At 46.8% G+C, this 17,880-nt stretch overlaps 1 protein-coding gene across 2 annotated transcripts in view; it reads right to left on the bottom strand.

Moving 5' to 3' along the window:
- Positions 1-17,880, bottom strand: part of LOC144754345 (ficolin-1-like) — a 766,398-nt gene that overhangs the window by 610,500 nt on the left and 138,018 nt on the right. For both annotated transcript variants that reach the window (XM_078642033.1, XM_078642034.1), the window contains exon 7: positions 10,167-10,294. In XM_078642033.1, the coding sequence (XP_078498159.1) occupies positions 10,167-10,294 (128 nt within the window). The remainder of the gene's footprint in view (positions 1-10,166; positions 10,295-17,880) is intronic.

Below are 17,880 nucleotides of genomic sequence, written 5' to 3' on the forward strand. Positions count from 1 at the left end.
CTGAGTTCAGGGATACTAGATACTTATGTCCTATCTTGTTCCTATGGGAAGAAATGCTGTTAACCACTGTAGCCAGAGTCCCCCATGTTAACCTATGGAGCAAGATAGCCTTACAGTAGTGAACAACGAAAATGGCTGCCATTCACTACCAGAGCATGTCACCTGCACTAGTACATGCTCTACCTTTTACATACACTGCACCCTGCCCAGGGGGGTACCTTGGGCCTTCCATAGGGGTGACTGATGTGCACAAAAAGGGAAGGGTTAGGCCTGGTCAGTGGGGACACTGTCCAGGAGGACATGGCAGTTCTAAACTGCCCATAGGCACTGCAGTGGCAGGCCTGAGACACCATTTTAGAGCTACTCCTGTGGGTGGCACAATCAGTGCTGCAGGCCCACCAGTAGCATTTGTCATCACCAGCCCTGGCACACCCAGTGCACTTTACTAGGGACTTCATAGTGATACTAATATGCCAAACATGTATATTCAATCAGAATAATAATTTACACAGGGAGCACTTACACTCTGGCACTGATCAGCAGTGGCAGAGTGTCCAAAGCATCTAAACCAGCAAAAACGAAATCCAGCACAGCATCAAAAATACAGGAGGTAGAGGCAAAAGGATAGGGGAAACCACGCCAAAGATGCCAGGTCTAACACGTGTCCCCTCTAGCTGAAAGTGGGGAGAACTGCCCACCCTCTTGGGAGTTCTCTTCACTAAGGCGGAAAAACCTGGACAGACCATCAGCATTGGCGTGTTCTGTGCCAGGGCGGTGTTCCACCGTGAAGTCCATTCCCTGTAGGGAGATGGACCACCTCAACAGTTTTGGGTTCTCACCCCTCATTTGCATTAACCATCTGAGGGGCCTGTGGTCGGTCTGAACACGGAAGTGAGTCCCAAACACGTAGGGCCTCAACTTTTTCAGAGCCCAGACCACAGCAAATGCCTCTCTCTCAATCGCACTCCACCTCTGTTCCCTGGGGATTATTCTCCTGCTAATGAAGGCTACCGGCTGGTCTCCTCCCTCCTCAGTGATTTGTGAGAGTACTGCTCCCACACCATGCTCTGAAGCGTCTGTCTGAACTATGAACTCACTGGAAAAGTCAGGTGCCTTGAGCACCGGCGCTGTGTACATAGCAGTTTTCAGGGTTTCAAAAGCAGTTTGGCAGGCGTCAGTCCAGTCAACTCTTTTGGGCAACTTCTTGGAAGTGAGTTCTGTCAAGGGGGCGACAATGGTGCCATATCCCTTGACAAACCGTCGGTAATACCCGGTGAGTCCTAAAAAGGCCCTCACCTCTGTCTGGGTCTTGGGGGGCTCCCAAGCCAGAATGGTATCAATCTTTGCCTGTAGGGGCGCCACCTGGCCGCTCCCCACTTGGTGTCCCAAATACACCACAGATCCCTGCCCTATCTGGCACTTGCAGGCCTTGATAGTGAGGCCTGCCCTTTGCAGAGCCTTCAACACTTCGCAGAGGTGTTGCAAATGTTCCTCCCACGTGGAGCTGAACACAGCAATGTCATCCAGGTATGCGGCGCTGAATTCCTCCAGCCCGGTCAGTACCTGGTTAACCAGTCTCTGGAATGTGGCAGGGGCATTTTTCAACCCAAAGGGCATGACTCGGAACTGGAAGTACCCCTCTGGCGTTGAAAATGCTGACCTCTCTTTGGCCCCATCAGTTAGGGCAATCTGCCAGTACCCCGAAGTCAAATCAAATGTACTGAGGTACTGGGCAGCTCCCAACCGATCCACGAGCTCATCAGCTCTGGGGATGGGGTGTGCGTCAGTCTTCGTGACCGCATTGAGCCCACGGTAGTCCACGCAAAACCGGAGTTCTGGAGGGCCACCGGGCGTAGCAGCTTTCTTGGGCACCAAGACCACTGGGCTAGCCCAGGGGCTGCTGGAGGGCTCAATCACCTCTAGCGCCAACATCTTGGAAACCTCTTCCTTGATACTGGCCCTGACCTTGTCAGCCACCCTGTAAAACTTTTGTTTCACAGGCGGACTGTCTCCAGTGTCCACATCATGGACGCACCAGTTGGTGACTCCTGGGGTCAGGGAAGAACAGGGAGGAGAACTGACCCAACACTTGACGACAGTCACTCTGCTGTTCTGGGGTCAGGGTGGGCGAGAGGACCACACCATCCACTGACCCATCTTGCTCCTTAACTGCCAGAAGGTCAGGGAGAGGATCACTATCCTCTTCCATTCCTGCATCTGTAGCCATGAGCATGGCTACTTCAGACCTCTCAAAGTGTCGTTTGAGGCGGTTCACATGCAAGACTCTCAGGGGCTGCCTGGGAGTTCTCAGGTTAACCAGGTAGGTTACCTCACTCTTCCTTTCCACCACCACATATGACCCAGTCCACTTGTCTTGGAGCGTACAAGGCTCCACTTGCGCCATCACCCACACTTTCTGCCCAGGTTGAAATTCGACCAAAGTGGTATTCTGGTCATACCATCTTTTCATTTCTTCCTGGCTTGCTTCCAGGTTCGCCTGAGCGAGCTTCCTGAAGCGTTGTGTCTGGTTGCGGATGGCCAGCACATAGCTGAACACATCCTGGGGGGTTTTCCCACGGGACTTTTCCCAACCCTCCTTCACCAGTGAGAGAGGTCCTCTAACAGGGTGGCCATACAGGAGTTCAAAGGGACTGAACCCTAAGGACTTCTGAGGCACCTCCCTGTAGGCAAACAACAGGCATGGTAACAAGACGTCCCACTTGCGTCTCATGGGCTCCGCTAGGCCCATAATCATACCTTTCAGGGTCCGGTTGAACCTTTCAACCAACCCATTTTCTTGAGGGTGGTAAGGAGTGGTGAACTTATAAGTTACCCCACACTCCTCCCACAGAGACTTCATGTACTTAGAGATGAAGTTGGTACCCCGGTCGGAGACCACCTCTCTGGGGAACCCCACACGGGAAAAGATCCCCATCAATGCACGGCCCACCACGGGTGCTGTGATTGTCCTGAGAGGGACTGCTTCCGGGTACCGGGTGGCATGGTCCACCAAGACCAGGATGAACCTGTTGCCTAAGGCTGTCTTGGGGTCCAGGGGCCCTACAATGTCTATGCCCACCCGCTCGAAAGGGGTGCTCACTACTGGGAAGGGTTGAAGGGGTGCCTTCAACTTTGTTCCAGTCTTGCCACTGGCTTGACAGGTTTGGCAAGATCTGCAAAAGGAACCAACGTGCTTTCTCATCTGGGGCCAGTGGAAGTGGGTGACAAGCCTGTTTAGGGTCTTGTCTTGCCCCAGATGTCCTGCAAGAGGCACGTCATGAGCCAGACCCATTAGGAAGTTTCTGAAGCGCTCGGGTACCACCAGCACACGGGCTGCACCGGGCTCAGCAAACTTAGGCTCGCTATATAACAAGTCATCTTCCCAGTAGATGAAGTGATCTCTGGCTGCTCCACCTGCTGCCTGATCTACAGCCTGTTGCCGCAGACCAATGAGGGAAGGGCACTCCTTCTGCGCCTTGCAGATTCCTCCCTGGAGGGACCACCTTCCTGCTGCCAATGGGTCAGCTCAGGCAAGTCTCCCAGTTCGGCTTCCCCTGTAGGTTCCAGGGCATCCCCTTCAGGTTCTGCTTCCTCCTGGACCGTGGGAACGGCTGGGGCTGGTTTCCCGCGCCCTTTGCCTCTTCCTCTCCTGGCAGGTCTCTGGGCCACTGTTTCAGGCTCCAGTTCTGCTGACTTCCCCCTACTGGCTGTCATAGCACGTATGGACACACAGATCCACGCAGGCAAACCCAACATCTCCAAGTGAGTTCTGTGTTCTACATCCTTCCATGGAGAACTCTCCAGGTCGTTACCTAACAGACAGTCTACAGGCAAGGCATCACTGACAACTACCTCCAAAAGACCAGAGACTCCCCCCCATTCAAAGGGAACACGCGCCAGCTTGCTGAAGCGCACTGAACTGTCAGCTGCCACTACAGGGCGGAGTACACCAGGGATGATTTGCTCTTCAGACACCCACTGACACCTCACGGATGTCACGCTGGCTCCTGTGTCTCTCAGAGACTCAATCTCCCTCCCATTGATGGTCACCTTCTGCCCATATTTCTTAGTGTTAGAGGGCAGTAAGGTTTCTTGGACCACCTCTTGGTCTCCTAGAGAGACAAGGGTCATAACTGCTAGCTCCCCCTAATCACTAGAAACCAAATCCCCTCCCAAAGCTACACTAGCTAACGCTGGGGCGGGGGCACCAGTGGGTGCTTGCTTCTTCTTGGGACATTTTGGAGCAATGTGGCCCACCTCATTGCAGTGATAGCAGGTAGGTGGACCCCTGTTGTCTTTATTGTCCCGCCTGCCCTTAGAGGGCCATGGCTGTTTAGGTTTGGGGGGTTGGGATTCCTTTCCCTGGGAACTATTTTGGGGCCCTTCTGAGAACTCCTTTTGGTTACCCTTGTCCCCCCCACTCTTCTGCTGGGGACCCTGCCCACCTTTGGCTGTGGTACCCACAATTCCTCTGTGGACCCTGGTACTGGTCCAGCGGTCCGCCTCCTTAGCAAGCTCAATGGGGTCTGTCAGCTTGCTGTCTAAAAGATGCTGGCGCAGCTCTGGAACACAAAGACTACTCAAGTGCTCCCAACTGATTAAATGCAACAACCCCTTAAAATCAGTTACTTTACTGCCCTTCATCCAACCTTCCAGTGCACGCGAGTACGAATTCACACACTCCATCCAAGTCTCAGACTCTCTCTTCTTGGAGTTCCTAAACTGCAGTCTGTACTGCTCTGGGGTAAGGCCATACCTGAGACATAAGGCCTCCTTCATATTGGGGTAGGTCATGGCACCTGCTAATTCTAAGGGCTCTAGAGCACTCCTCCCAGAAGCCTCAAAATGTTTCCACAGGCCCGCCCCCCCAATGCTGATCAGGCACACCATTCATCTTCAATGCAATTTCATACGAAGTGAACCAGGCATAAATATCCTCACCCCTATGGTAATTCTGTACCAGGTCCTTGGGAATATATACTTTACCCCCATGCACTGGCTGCGCGCTGCCACCATTAGAACTGGCATCCACCTCCTTGGCTTTAAGATCCAGTTCTCTCATGCTCAACTCATGAGCCAAAAGCAATTTCTTCTCTTCTAAGGCACGGGCATTTTTGCTCTCCTCCGCCGCCTTTTCTACTTCCAATTGCTTCATTTTCATCTTCATGACTTCCAACTCATACTCTCTTACTCTCTGATTTTCTTGTAACTCTTCTGGGGAGAGGCCCCTGCTGGAATGGTTGCTGCCAGCTCCTGCACCTACTTTGCCCACTGGCAGATCTGTGCTTAGAAAACCATTTTCTACATCCACATCATCTCCCTCTTGTGCCTCCCAATGGGCTTTCAAGATTCTCTGCAGCTCCTCCTTTCTGTGGGCGCTTTTTATGGGGCACTCAAACTCAAGGCAGAATTTCCTCAGTTGCTCAACTTTGTATGAACACAAATCCTCAATGCAAAACTCTAATTCTGCTTCTGCCCCCTCACTGAGTGCCTTTGCTTTCGCAGACATGATGCTTTGAAGAGTTACTCAAAAATAGAATCAAAAATCAAAAACCAGTAGTATGCGGTGGCGTAGTGGTCTGCACTCACTAGTGATGTACACCAATTACTATAGGTCAAGTACAAATACAAGTTCAAATCCCACCGCCTGACCACCAATGTTAGATCTGGGGGTCTCTAGTTGGCAGAGGTAGGTACCACTGTCCAAATAGGGACCCTTGCTTCTAGTCAGGGCAAGGAGATAACCCTCTGAGATAACCCCTGCTCACCCTCTAGGTAGCTTGGCACGAGCAGTCTAGGCTAACCAGAGGCAATGCGTAAAGTATTTGTACCAACACTCACAGTAACACAGTGAAAACACCACAAACTGACTCCACAACAGTTTAGAAAAATAAAGGTATTTTTAATCTAAACTACACAAGACCAAAACGACAAAAATCCAACATACACAGTTCAAGAATATGGTTTCAAAAAGAGTTCTTAAGGTTGCGTTAGAATTCTCTACGTTGCGATAGAATTCTCTACTGATGCGTGAAAAGTTCACAGTTGCGTCACGTTTACTCACAGTACCTTTTAGTTGCAACAAAGTTCCAAAAGCAGAAGCTGGTGCGGTGGAAAACAAGCGATGCGTTGCTCCTGAGACCCTGGGGAGGCGATGCGACAGCCCCGCTGCAGCAGCGGGCGTGTTGCGACGAATCCGGTCTGTATGGGGAGGAAGGCCACTTGTATGGATTCCGATGCGTAGGTTCCGTAGGAAGTCTGTTCTCGCAAAGGCACGATGCGGCGATCTCGTAGGGGCTGCGACGATCTCCGGTGCGACGATGCGCGGTCCAGCGGGGATCCTCTCTCTCGCAGCTCCTCGATGCGTTGATTCTGCGACGATGCTCGCAGTGACGTGATGCGGTCCGCAAGCAAGCGGTGCGGCGATCTCACCCAGCGACGACAGGCTCTGCGACGATACTCGCAGCGATGTTCGATTCTCCCGCACCGGTTTGGTGCGTCCCGCAAACAAAGGATGCAACGTCTCTGGCAGCGGCGTCAGGCGCTGCGACGATCTCGACCTCCGTAGCGGCGGGAAACTTCTCGCACTGTCGGAGATGCGCTCCGCAAGCGAGCGATGCAACACTTTTCAAGTTCAAAAGTCACTCAAGCTTAGTTTCAAGCTTCCCAGCTCAGGTACAACTTCCAGAGGCCCCACAACTGGATCAAGCACTCTTGGAAGGACAGAACTCTCTCAGCAGAGTTCAGGGAAGCTGGGGGTGAAGTCCTTTTGTTCCTGGGACTTCAAAACAGGGAGCCAGCTCTACTCAGGCCCTTGGAGATTCCTTCAAGACAGGGGACACAGCTCGGCAGCAAAGTCCTTCCCCTCTCCTTGGCAGCAAAGCAACAGGTCAGTCCAGCAGAGCAACAGCAGGACAATCTTCCTTCTTCAGTTTCAGCTTTCTCCTTGGCAGAGGTTCCTTCTTGATTTCCAGGATGATCTAATTTTCTGTTGTCAGGGGTCCTGTACTTATACCCCTAAAGTCTTTGTTCTCTTGGTGCATGTGGGCCCTGAGCCCGGTCTGAACCAGTTCTGGGTGGATCCTGAGCACTTTGTTTTGCTGGCTGCATCTTTCCTTTCAGAGTGAGGGGCAGGGTCCTCCGCCGCCCAGCAGGGGGGTGGAGCCAGCATTGTGGAAGGCAGGCACAGCCCTATTCAGCCCAGGTGCTAACTCCTCCCACCACTCCAGTTGCAATTGCAGTCATTCAGCCTAGTGCTGACTCATCCAGCCTCCTGGGGAATCCCCCAGGCCCTGTCACTCTCAAACCAGACAGTCAATACACAAACAGGCCCAGGCACACAGAAGGGTCAGACAAGAGAACAGCAACTTTCTAAAAGTGCTGTTCTCAAACACAGGATTCAAAAACAACCTTTCCTAAACAATGTGTTATTACATTCTGAGTTCAGGGATACTAGATACTTATGTCCTATCTTGTTCCTATGGGAAGAAATGCTGTTAACCACTGTAGCCAGCATCCCCCATGTTAACCTATGGAGCAAGATAGCCTTACAGTAGTGAACAACGAAAATGGCTGCCATTCACTACCAGAGCATGTCACCTGCACTAGTACATGCTCTACCTTTTACATACACTGCACCCTGCCCAGGGGGTACCTTGGGCCTTCCATAGGGGTGACTGATGTGCACAAAAAGGGAAGGGTTAGGCCTGGTCAGTGGGGACACTGTCCAGGAGGACATGGCAGTTCTAAACTGCCCATAGGCACTGCAGTGGCAGGCCTGAGACACCATTTTAGAGCTACTCCTGTGGGTGGCACAATCAGTGCTGCAGGCCCACCAGTAGCATTTGTCATCACCAGCCCTGGCACACCCAGTGCACTTTACTAGGGACTTCATAGTGATACAAATATGCCAAACATGTATATTCAATCAGAATAATAATTTACACAGGGAGCACTTACACTCTGGCACTGATCAGCAGTGGCAGAGTGTCCAAAGCATCTAAACCAGCAAAAACGAAATCCAGCACAGCATCAAAAATACAGGAGGTAGAGGCAAAAAGATAGGGCAAACCACGCCAAAGATGCCAGGTCTAACATATATGTATACTTTATGGTTGTGACAAACCAAATAAAGTTAATTTTTGACTTGACTTGAATAGGAACACAATTGCAAAGACCATCACTCTGGTCAGTGTGAAAGCCCAGAAATATGCAGGTTTCCAAGAATGCTGCATACCCAAACTGTTGGGTGAAAGGAACTACAGAACTGCCAAAAACAAAACATCCACTCTAAAAACACAAAAATATAAGCAAAACTACAAATATTTTTTACTGCTATTTAATCCATCCCCAAAACAATAGAACTGATGCATATATTCCATCACCACTGACATCCCAAAGATTGAAATGTACTCACAGGGTTAGTGATTTTTTATCGAATCCCTGCCTTTCGCCACCACAGCAAAGAAAGTGAATCATACAACTTTTGATAATGCACAGCAGCCACGGCCTGTGTAGGGCGTGCCACCGGGCGGTGATGTAGGGCGGGGGAGGGGCAGTGCGGGGGGTTGCAAAATGCAGGAAACGGACGATTTCAGGTAAGTAAGGAAAAAAATAAGTAAAATGAATTTTGTTGCGAACGCTGCATCGCATTCGGCGATGCAGCCTGCGCAACGAAATTTGTTTTTTTTCCGGTACTTACCTCAAATCGTCCGTTTCCCACATATTACAACCCCCCAGCATGCCCCTCCCCGCCCCACGTCACCGCCCGGTGGCAAGCCCTACACGGGCCATGGCTGGGGCCCAGGTATGTGCTCTCGCACCATAAAAAGTAATGGATGAATGCAGCCTTCACTGGTTCTCTCAAAATAGGCAGTGTCATAGGCGTCAATGTTATTAATCAGCACTGGGTGTTTGAATGCCCTCGGGATGGTAACACTTTACTTAGTTTAAGATCTATCATCTTACAATACATTACCTATCACCATAAAGTGTGGGAGGAGAGGTAGGTAGCTCTCAGGATGGCAAATAATTTGATTATACTTCTTTTTGTTGTAATTTGGGCACTGTCTCGATGCATTATAGAGATGCATATCTTGGGTTAACAAATGTTTTGACCTTTTACCAACCTATCAAGATACAATAAACAACTAATTTCTCACCATTGTATTTGTATAGCGCTTGGGATGGTGAATGTTTATCTAATACATACCTGAGATGAAAGATGGCCTCCCAAGCATTACAGTAGTTCTCAAGGTGGAAATGTTTTAGTAATTTCCCCTCTCTGGATATCAAAGTCCCTAGCTTAGTGTGGAGGATTGTGTTGAAAGCTGATTAAAGGAAACAAAAGCCAGGTAGAGATAATGATGTTGTGGTAAAGAAACAGACATTTTAAGGTTAGGGATTTGCAAAAAGTGTAATATGTGCTGGGATTGGTGTGGATTGGTGGTGGATTGGTGGGGAGTATTTGAGAATATATAGGCCATGATAGACATCTGAAGGAGGAATGGGAGTCTGTTCATCATACCTTGTATTATTTCCCCCCCCTCCCCCGGGCCACTGTATGTTTGTTGTGCAGAGCGTTATGCAGTATAAGGAGAGCAATTAAATACATGGAGCACTACTTCATTATGATGATGCAGATGCCTTCATCATCACAAATCTTTAAATTCCGAGGACTGTGCCGTTCAAGTTATAGGAATAAGTGTTAACCTTTAACAAATCCAGAGGTCAATGTTATCAACGAGCTGACGTTCAACTACAGAATAAAATGTAATGCTTGGTCTCAGTGGAGATCAAAGTTAATAGAAGAATCTGAAAATTCTGTACTGGGATACGATAGAAGAAAGAATGGATAAAGACCAAAAGCAAGTCCCCATGTGGATGTCCCACCGTCTGGTAATAGGGTGGGGAAGATCTGGCCCAATATTAGTTGGAACCTGAGGATCCACCAGTGAATGAGGAATTACTGGGGGGAAACAGTAATCCCAAGTTATTCTCTTTTTTTCCGCAGACTTTCAGCAGCTGAAACCTTCATGTGAAAGTAAAGAGTTATGCTGTGTTCCAGCAGCAGGGCTCGTAATTCCCATGGGGCTCTCAATAAGGAGGCCACTCATAATGAGGGCCTAAGTATCTGAAACATCTCTGTTCTTTTCTCACATACTTACAATCCATCCTCCTCCATCAGTGTCCATGTCACAGAGTACAGTCAAAGCTTTACACCCTTCAGGATAGATAGTGTACCAGCCACTCATAATTGTTCCTCTTTCCTGTAGCTCCTTGCAGTTCTTTGGCCCTGGAAAGAGCAGGAATGCATTTCTGTATCAAATTCCATGTCAAGTTTGGATACCCTTTGTACGGTTCTAATCATGCATAGGACATCCTGTTTATTCATTTTATATTTAAGATCGAAGGATTGTACACTCAGTATTATAAACAATTTACTTTTGTTATTGTAAATCTATGTCCAATGCATATAATTGAATACAAAATCGTTATAGATCTTTGATTGTACTTCTCTTAGGGGTCCATTATGATGTCGGCGGTGGCGAACCTCCCAACATCATTCCCCGCCCGCCCTCCATTAACCCACCGCCATATTACAATGGCGGGGGTTACAGTGGCGGACGGAAAGAATGTCCCCCACATTTCCACTGGCAGGCAATCGTTCCAATTGGCTGCCGGGCGGAACTCGGGGCCTTATATGGTGCTGGCACCGCCATCCATATCAGGATGCCTGGCGGAGAAGGCCTTTCCGTAGCGCCATGGAAAGGCATGCAGGAATTGCTTTGGGGGCCCATTGTGGGCCCCCGGGGGGGGCTGTACTTGGGGGTACCCCCCTACATTGGCATGCACAAGGTGGCAGGAACCGTGCGGTGCCTGTCACGTTGTGCATGCCACCATGCACATTTAACCTTGTGGCGGGTTACAGCACCACCCGCCACAATGTTAAATGTGCTGGATGCCACCGCCAGGGTGGTGGGCACATCCTAATGGGCACAGCGGGACCGTCGCACCTTTGGCAGTCGGTTCCGTTCACCGTTATGGTAATGGGCCCCTTAGTCTTAAATCTGCCCAAAAGTAATTCGAAATACTTGAAATGCTTGTGCATAAAAAGTCAATATTTTTATTTTATGTCGCATTTTAAAATAGTGCGTAATACCTAGATCTAGGTTATCTGGCTTCTGAAGAAGTGGCTGTGACTCTGGTTTTAATAATGATTTGGTTTCATCTCATATTGCTGTTTTGCACCAATGCTCTATTACAACAATTCACCTAGTATTGATTGCCTGTGCTTCATTATGAATTTGTGTATAGAATTCATTTTTCTTTCAAATCATGTAATAATGTGTTTTAATGTTAAATAGTACCGAACTGGTTTTATGTGTTTTTATGGAGAGTGTCCACCGAAATAAGCTGTTTCAAAGGACTAGTCAGTGTTGGTGCGTGGACAGTAGAACTCACAGTAAAAGCAGACATTTCTTCTAATTACACCATGCATCATAAACACATTTTTTACATTTTACAGATACTTCAGTTTCACACGTTTCTCCTATTGCCATGCATGCATGGACAGTTTAGCATTATATAATATGTTAGTATTTGCTGTTATGATTTTATGTGATTATATTGCTTTGTCACATTATGTCACATTATTTTATCAGTTATGTCCTCATTATGTAATGGTGTGCTATGCTATGTTTTGTTCTGCTGCCAGAAAGAACTGTTACGTTTGCCAGGAATAGCATTCTGCTTACAGCTGTTTCACCTCAAGACTACGATGTAGCCTAGAATCTGGAATTGTATTTCTTCTGCAACTTGCCCTGAAAGAAAATGACTCTGCTGGAACGTGAAGCCAAGAAAACCAGAAGCAACTCAAAGACGTCTTCAGGTTCAGGACTTGCAGGACAAAGTCCAGTAATTTAATGGTGATGAGCTACCAACCGAGACCCACACACCAGTGGGCCTGACGGCAGACATGGTCTACTGGATCCCAACCATAGTGGCTGATGTCATTTGCCAATAGTGTTGTGGGGATCATCCTAAAAGGGCTCTGCAAAATGTGACCACTACAACTGTTTCTGCACTTCACTGTCAGGGAGGCAGAGGTGACCATTCACAGGCTTCTCAGGGAGGAAGTATTGGGGGCAAAACTCAGAACCCCACAATCAACCTACAAACACAATAACATGGGGGTCCATTAGGATGGCGGGCGGCCCCGTGCAAAACGGGAACGCCCTTCTTGGCCATTAGGATGCGTCCGCCACACTGGCGGGCGCATCTTGTATTTTTACCATTGCGGTGGGCGGTGCTGAAAGCGCCGCCCACCGCAATGGTAAAAATGCACGTTGTGCATTTCAAAGCACAACAAGACAGGCACTGCGCGGTGCCTGCCATGTTGCACTTTGAAATGCGGGGTGGGTACCATAGGTACCCCCCATGTGCACCCCCCCACCCCCCCGGAGTCCCAGGGGGCCCACAACGGGCAAATGGGTGGCGTGCGGCAAAGGATGTCGGGCGGATCGCCACCGCCCACATGGCGGTGGCGATACGCCCGACATCCTAATGGGCCCCATAATGTTCAGCCCAGTGCTTATATTTGATGTACATACTTTAATCACACGGCACAACAAATTAATACACAATTAATGGAAGTGGCATAGGTTGTTGAAATCTACATTGCATTAGGCAGTGAGGCGTCACATCCCTTTTTCCTGGTGCCTTCTCAGTATACCCGATTCCTTCTGCTATGGTTGAGACACTTTATTTTTTAGTCCTCAACACACAACAGGTTTTAGGCAATGATTAGGCACAGATTTTAGTTTCTTTCACAGGTAAACTACATAACTTCATTTCAATGTCTCTTTACCTCTTCTTGGCAAAACATTAGCGTGCGCAGCAGGCTTTTTTTATGCATCTAGTTTCTAATCCCAGGTCCAGTCTAGGCCTGAGTGTTACCTGCTGGCTTCCACAGCAGTTTATACTTTTCTCCTGTGCAGGCTGTGACATCAGCCTCACTCAGGACGATGCTCGTAGAGGTGTTCTGATGGGTGGGCCTGAGTGGTGGTACCCATTCTCAGCAGTGGTACTTGGCAGACATCTTTGTTGGCTACAGCAGGCATCCTGGGATGTAATTTGCAACCTCAAGGCCGAATCACTTGCAATGGGGTCCATTGGGTTTCAATGGCTCTGGGCCGATTAGGGCTTCTTGTATCCATGGCGAGGAGTTCTTCAGCAGGGGAACACCAATCTTTCAGCCCATTGCAGTATGCTAGGTGACACATTTAGTTGTTCAGGTTCAGGTCCAGTTTTGTTGCTGCTCAAATAGAAACTGTTCAAAGTAACCAGGGAGGCATCCCTACATGACATACGTCTTTCCTGACTTCACGCTCTGGAAAAGTCAGATTTCTCTTGGTGTTCTTCTTGGTGGGTGCATGCTGGACTTCTCTTGGATAGTCTCTCCTCCTGTAAGGGTAGGTACACTCCTCACTCTAAGAAGACAGGCAAGCTTGCTTTTGAACAACCCTCAAACAGACCTACCGTTCCTCCGGCACTTGGGAATAGAACAATGTTGGGTGATTTGGTCCCACTTTTATTTCACTGACAGCGGATGTGGATGCACTCTTTAAGGCTTCAGAACCAGTGAGGGCTAGGTATTTTTTAAATGTTATTTTCAGTTTGCTCTGTGGACACAGTCTTTAGAGGAAGTGATGACAGTCATAGCCAGAAGCAATGGGCCAGGCTCCAAATAAGAGTATCAAAAACAATCTCTGTGAGGTTTCTGCACTTGTGTTTCATGATCAGAAAGTCATCAGAGCCAGACATAAGGGCAGATCTGCCTTAAAATTGCCTCATCTTGGATAACAGAAACTGCAGTCTCTCCTACAATCTACCAAATGGTAATGCACACGATGAACTAATCAGTAGCGCATTGCTAAAAGGTCCTCATTGAATTTGTCAGGGAATCCATGTCTCCATCCTTTTCTTCAGTGGCTGGGTCTCAAGTATTCAGCCATAGGAATGCCTGCAATTCCACTTACACTGACTGGTGAAGCTGTCCTTGTTCTCCATTGTGTGCCATGGTAAACCAGGTACATTGAAAATTGATCCCAGTGGTTCAACCACTCAGATTCACACACACACAGTTCTACTACTATACGAGCCACCACACAGACATGCACTCAAGAAGCACATGGGATGTCGGCACAGGGTTCTGGATTTCACTTAAAAGCAACACTTTACACAAAAGGGGATAATAGACCACACACTGACTTGTCACACTATAGATTCTCAAAACAAAGTAAGCTGCCACCACTGCTTTATATGGTGTGCCGAGGGCATGGACAGTAGTCCACTGCCCTCTATAAAGTCACACTTTGTGCACCCCTCCAGGCCACAGAACAGGTCCCGGACCTAATATTACCATATACAGGGTTAAATCGTTAAAAGTCAAGATTTGGTTTCACATGCAGTCGATAACTAAATGAAGGGGAAAGCATCTTCTACCGTGCAGGTGACATTCCCAACACACATTCTACTATCCCTTAGATAAAGCCTGAATAGCCTGATTCACACAGAGAGGTTTCTTTGCTTTCACCCTAGGAAAGACCTTTTTCACTTAACTAAGACTGCCCACTAAAGCTCCTACAATTCTCGCGATATTGCAGTTTAAAACTGGGTTTGGATCTTCACCTTAAATTCCACTTCTCAAGTTGCTGTTAGCTGAATTGTCGCTTGGATGTCTGTGGATGTCGCAGGGTTTGTGTATTTCCATGCCAATAGAAAATTCAGACTCTGACCTGTTTCCAGACACATGTCATTGTAGTTTATTATCCCAGTTCACAAAGTAATAACTGCCAGAACAATTCCAGCATGAATGTTTACACAGCCACACTAATAAAATGCCTCATGAGACAAGTTAGAGCAATTACTGAGATGAGATCATCTGTAGCAGTAACTGATATCTCGCTGAACTGTGTCTGGTGCCTAGGGTACAACCACCAAAGCCTCTGTGGTTCTGGTGCACCACACATCATGACTTTGAGCAACGAGTCACTCAGCTTAATCCTTGGCTTCTGAATTTGTGAGATACGCAGGTTAATATCCATTTTTAAGATGTAACTCTAATTAGGTATCAAGAGTATTGTGTGTTTTCCCTGCTCTTACAGTATCATAGCTCCAAACCCAATAGTACCTTCTAAGATAAGCCTTGACTGCTCTCCTTCACTATCTTTGGAGAGTCAAGTGTCCAAATGGAGTGCAAACAAGAAAGCCTGAAGCTTTGGGATTCCAGTGGTATGGGGCCAATCCAACCACTAACATTCCCGGAGGCCCAGAGAAAAGGCCTAACACCATTTGTACCAAGGTCTTTGTTAAAAGCACAAGGTACTGTTGGCTTGCACACACTTATGATGTACAGGCCTTGTGTCACAAAACTGCATTCAAAACAGATAAATACAAACAGTGGAAACTCCGACAGATCCGGCTCCGTACCCAGAACATACAGGAGCGATCTGAGAAGCACATACTTCAAAAGACAAAGCGAAGAGAAACTGCAGCTTCCTAAGAGAACAAAATGTATGTATGCACCAGTGTATGAACACTGGATAGTGACAATGTTCAGATCCTGCATCTGTATTAGTAAGTTTTATGGAGAAGTGCTTTTTGCATTAAGGGGTCAATTATGATGGCGCAAGGCCCGCCACTGCCAGCCGTGCGGTGGCAGGCCCTCCGCCAATGGAAGACGATTTTCCCTGCCAAATCAGGATGGTGGAGGGAATCAGCCTGCGACTGTGGTGGGCGCAAATACCGCCTGCCACTCGTCCTCCACAGGCAATTGGCCGATTGAGTCCGCCTGCCATCGTAATCGGCTATTAACTATGAAAACCCTGGTGTAATTTGTCTTGCCAGTGATGTTCATTTGAATTGCGACGGAGTTCCCACCCTGACAACACAGTGGTTCCCCCCACCTGATATAATTGCGGGCAGACCCTAGGTTTGGCTACGGCTACTCCATCTCCGCCGTAGGCAAACTTCTCCATTGGCCCAATGGACTAAAGGCTGCTTGTGAAGTTTGGCTATATGTCCATCCACCCTTTAAGTCTGGGCACACATATAGCCAAGTTTTTACTCTTCTTCACCTACTAGGCAAACCCTGGTGGTAAAGGGCAGCAAAAACCCCAAAATGCCCCTCTTAAAAAGGGAGCATACTCCCATGGAAAAGGAGGCATTTCGTTTTTTTATTTTCAAAAAGAGAATCCCACTTTGGCATTTGATTTATGCTCTTAAAAAAGAAAACAGTTTGATGTTCAACGCTCCATCATGTTGATGGGGCCTTACACCAAACAGCAAAAAGCATTGATAGGAATTGCGTGGTGGCAGTTCCTAGCAATGTTTTAGAAATGACCACCAGCTTGCTGGTCATTTCTAAATTGGGCAGGCGGCATCTCCATGGAAAGGGATTCCCACTGATAAATAAATCAGCCCCAGAGACTGAGCAACTGTGCACTATGCTTCAAAGTGGAGCAAGAACCTTACACCATAATAAATGTGTTTGTCTTTCCTTGTATAAATGTAGATGAAAGTGCCCTTAACAAAAATTCTTATTCAGGAAGCTCTTGTGATGAGAGAGGCCATTTGTTACTTTACTAGTTTTGCAATACATTAAAACTTGACTTGAGTGAGGACTAGTATAACAACACATAAATATGGTGGAACACACTACACCATGTTCTAAATATGATAGTGAAACAGCATCTACCAGAAGGCATGTTTTCAATTTCAATAACAAATATTCCTTGTTGCTCCCTCTCATTATTCATAATTGAGGTACTGTTTTTATCTTCGTATTGTCGATGTTGCAAGAGGTTAATATACATAAGTACAACATTTCTCGGAAAACAACTCAAAACAGTGTGCAGACAAAATATTGAGTTGGAAATGTCAATCTACAGAAATATCGAGTGCTAAATATTGTGAGTCAGTATATCAACCGCAATATTATTGTGGTCAAAAATATCGATTTTAAGGTAAGAAATATAATTTTTTTAAATATAGAAGCTATTAATACCGTTTGCAAAAATATAATTGTTTAAAATATCGACTTTGTAAACAATTTTTATTTCTGTTATGTATTTTAGTATATATTTTAAATGGATGTAATGTATTTTTTGTACAAGAATTGTTTATGATTTTTATTGCATGTATTACATTTTTAGTAGTTATCAATATTATTTAAAAATATTTTGTGTTTTTTAAGTTATGTAGCGTGTTGTGGGTTTATAGGGAAATAGGATGGGAAGTAATTTAATTCTACTAAATTAAAGATTATTGTTTATGTATTAATATTTATTTAATTGAGATTGTATAGTGTTAATTTCGGGGAATTAATGTCTTATTAATTAATTACTAATTGGGTGTTAATTAATATTAATTAATTTGTTGGTAATTAATTATGGTAATTGTGTAATTATTTTAGGTGAGGGTTGTGAGGTTTGGAGGGGTTAAGGGTGGGAAGTAAACCATTTTTAATTCATTAAAAAGTGGGTCATTAATATTAATTAATTAAAAATGTAATATGGAAATTGTGTAATTAATTTTAGGTGTGGGTTGTGGGGTTTATAGGGGCAATGCGTGGAAATTAACTTACTTTGATTAATGAATAATTAGTTGTTAATTGATATAAATTAATTGATTTAGAATTAATTACAGAAATGGTGTAATTAATTTTAGGTGCGGGTTGTGGGGTTTGTAGGGGTAAAGGGTGGGAAGTCATTTATATTTTATTAATTACTAGCAGCCCGTCCCAACGTTGTCCGGGTATGAATTGCTGCCGGCCAGTAGTATATTGTTTTGTAGGATTTCATTTTGATAGCATTTCTC

This window comes from Lissotriton helveticus, chromosome 5_1 (genome assembly GCF_964261635.1).
Source record: "Lissotriton helveticus chromosome 5_1, aLisHel1.1, whole genome shotgun sequence".
Classification (NCBI taxonomy): Eukaryota; Metazoa; Chordata; class Amphibia; order Caudata; family Salamandridae; genus Lissotriton; species Lissotriton helveticus.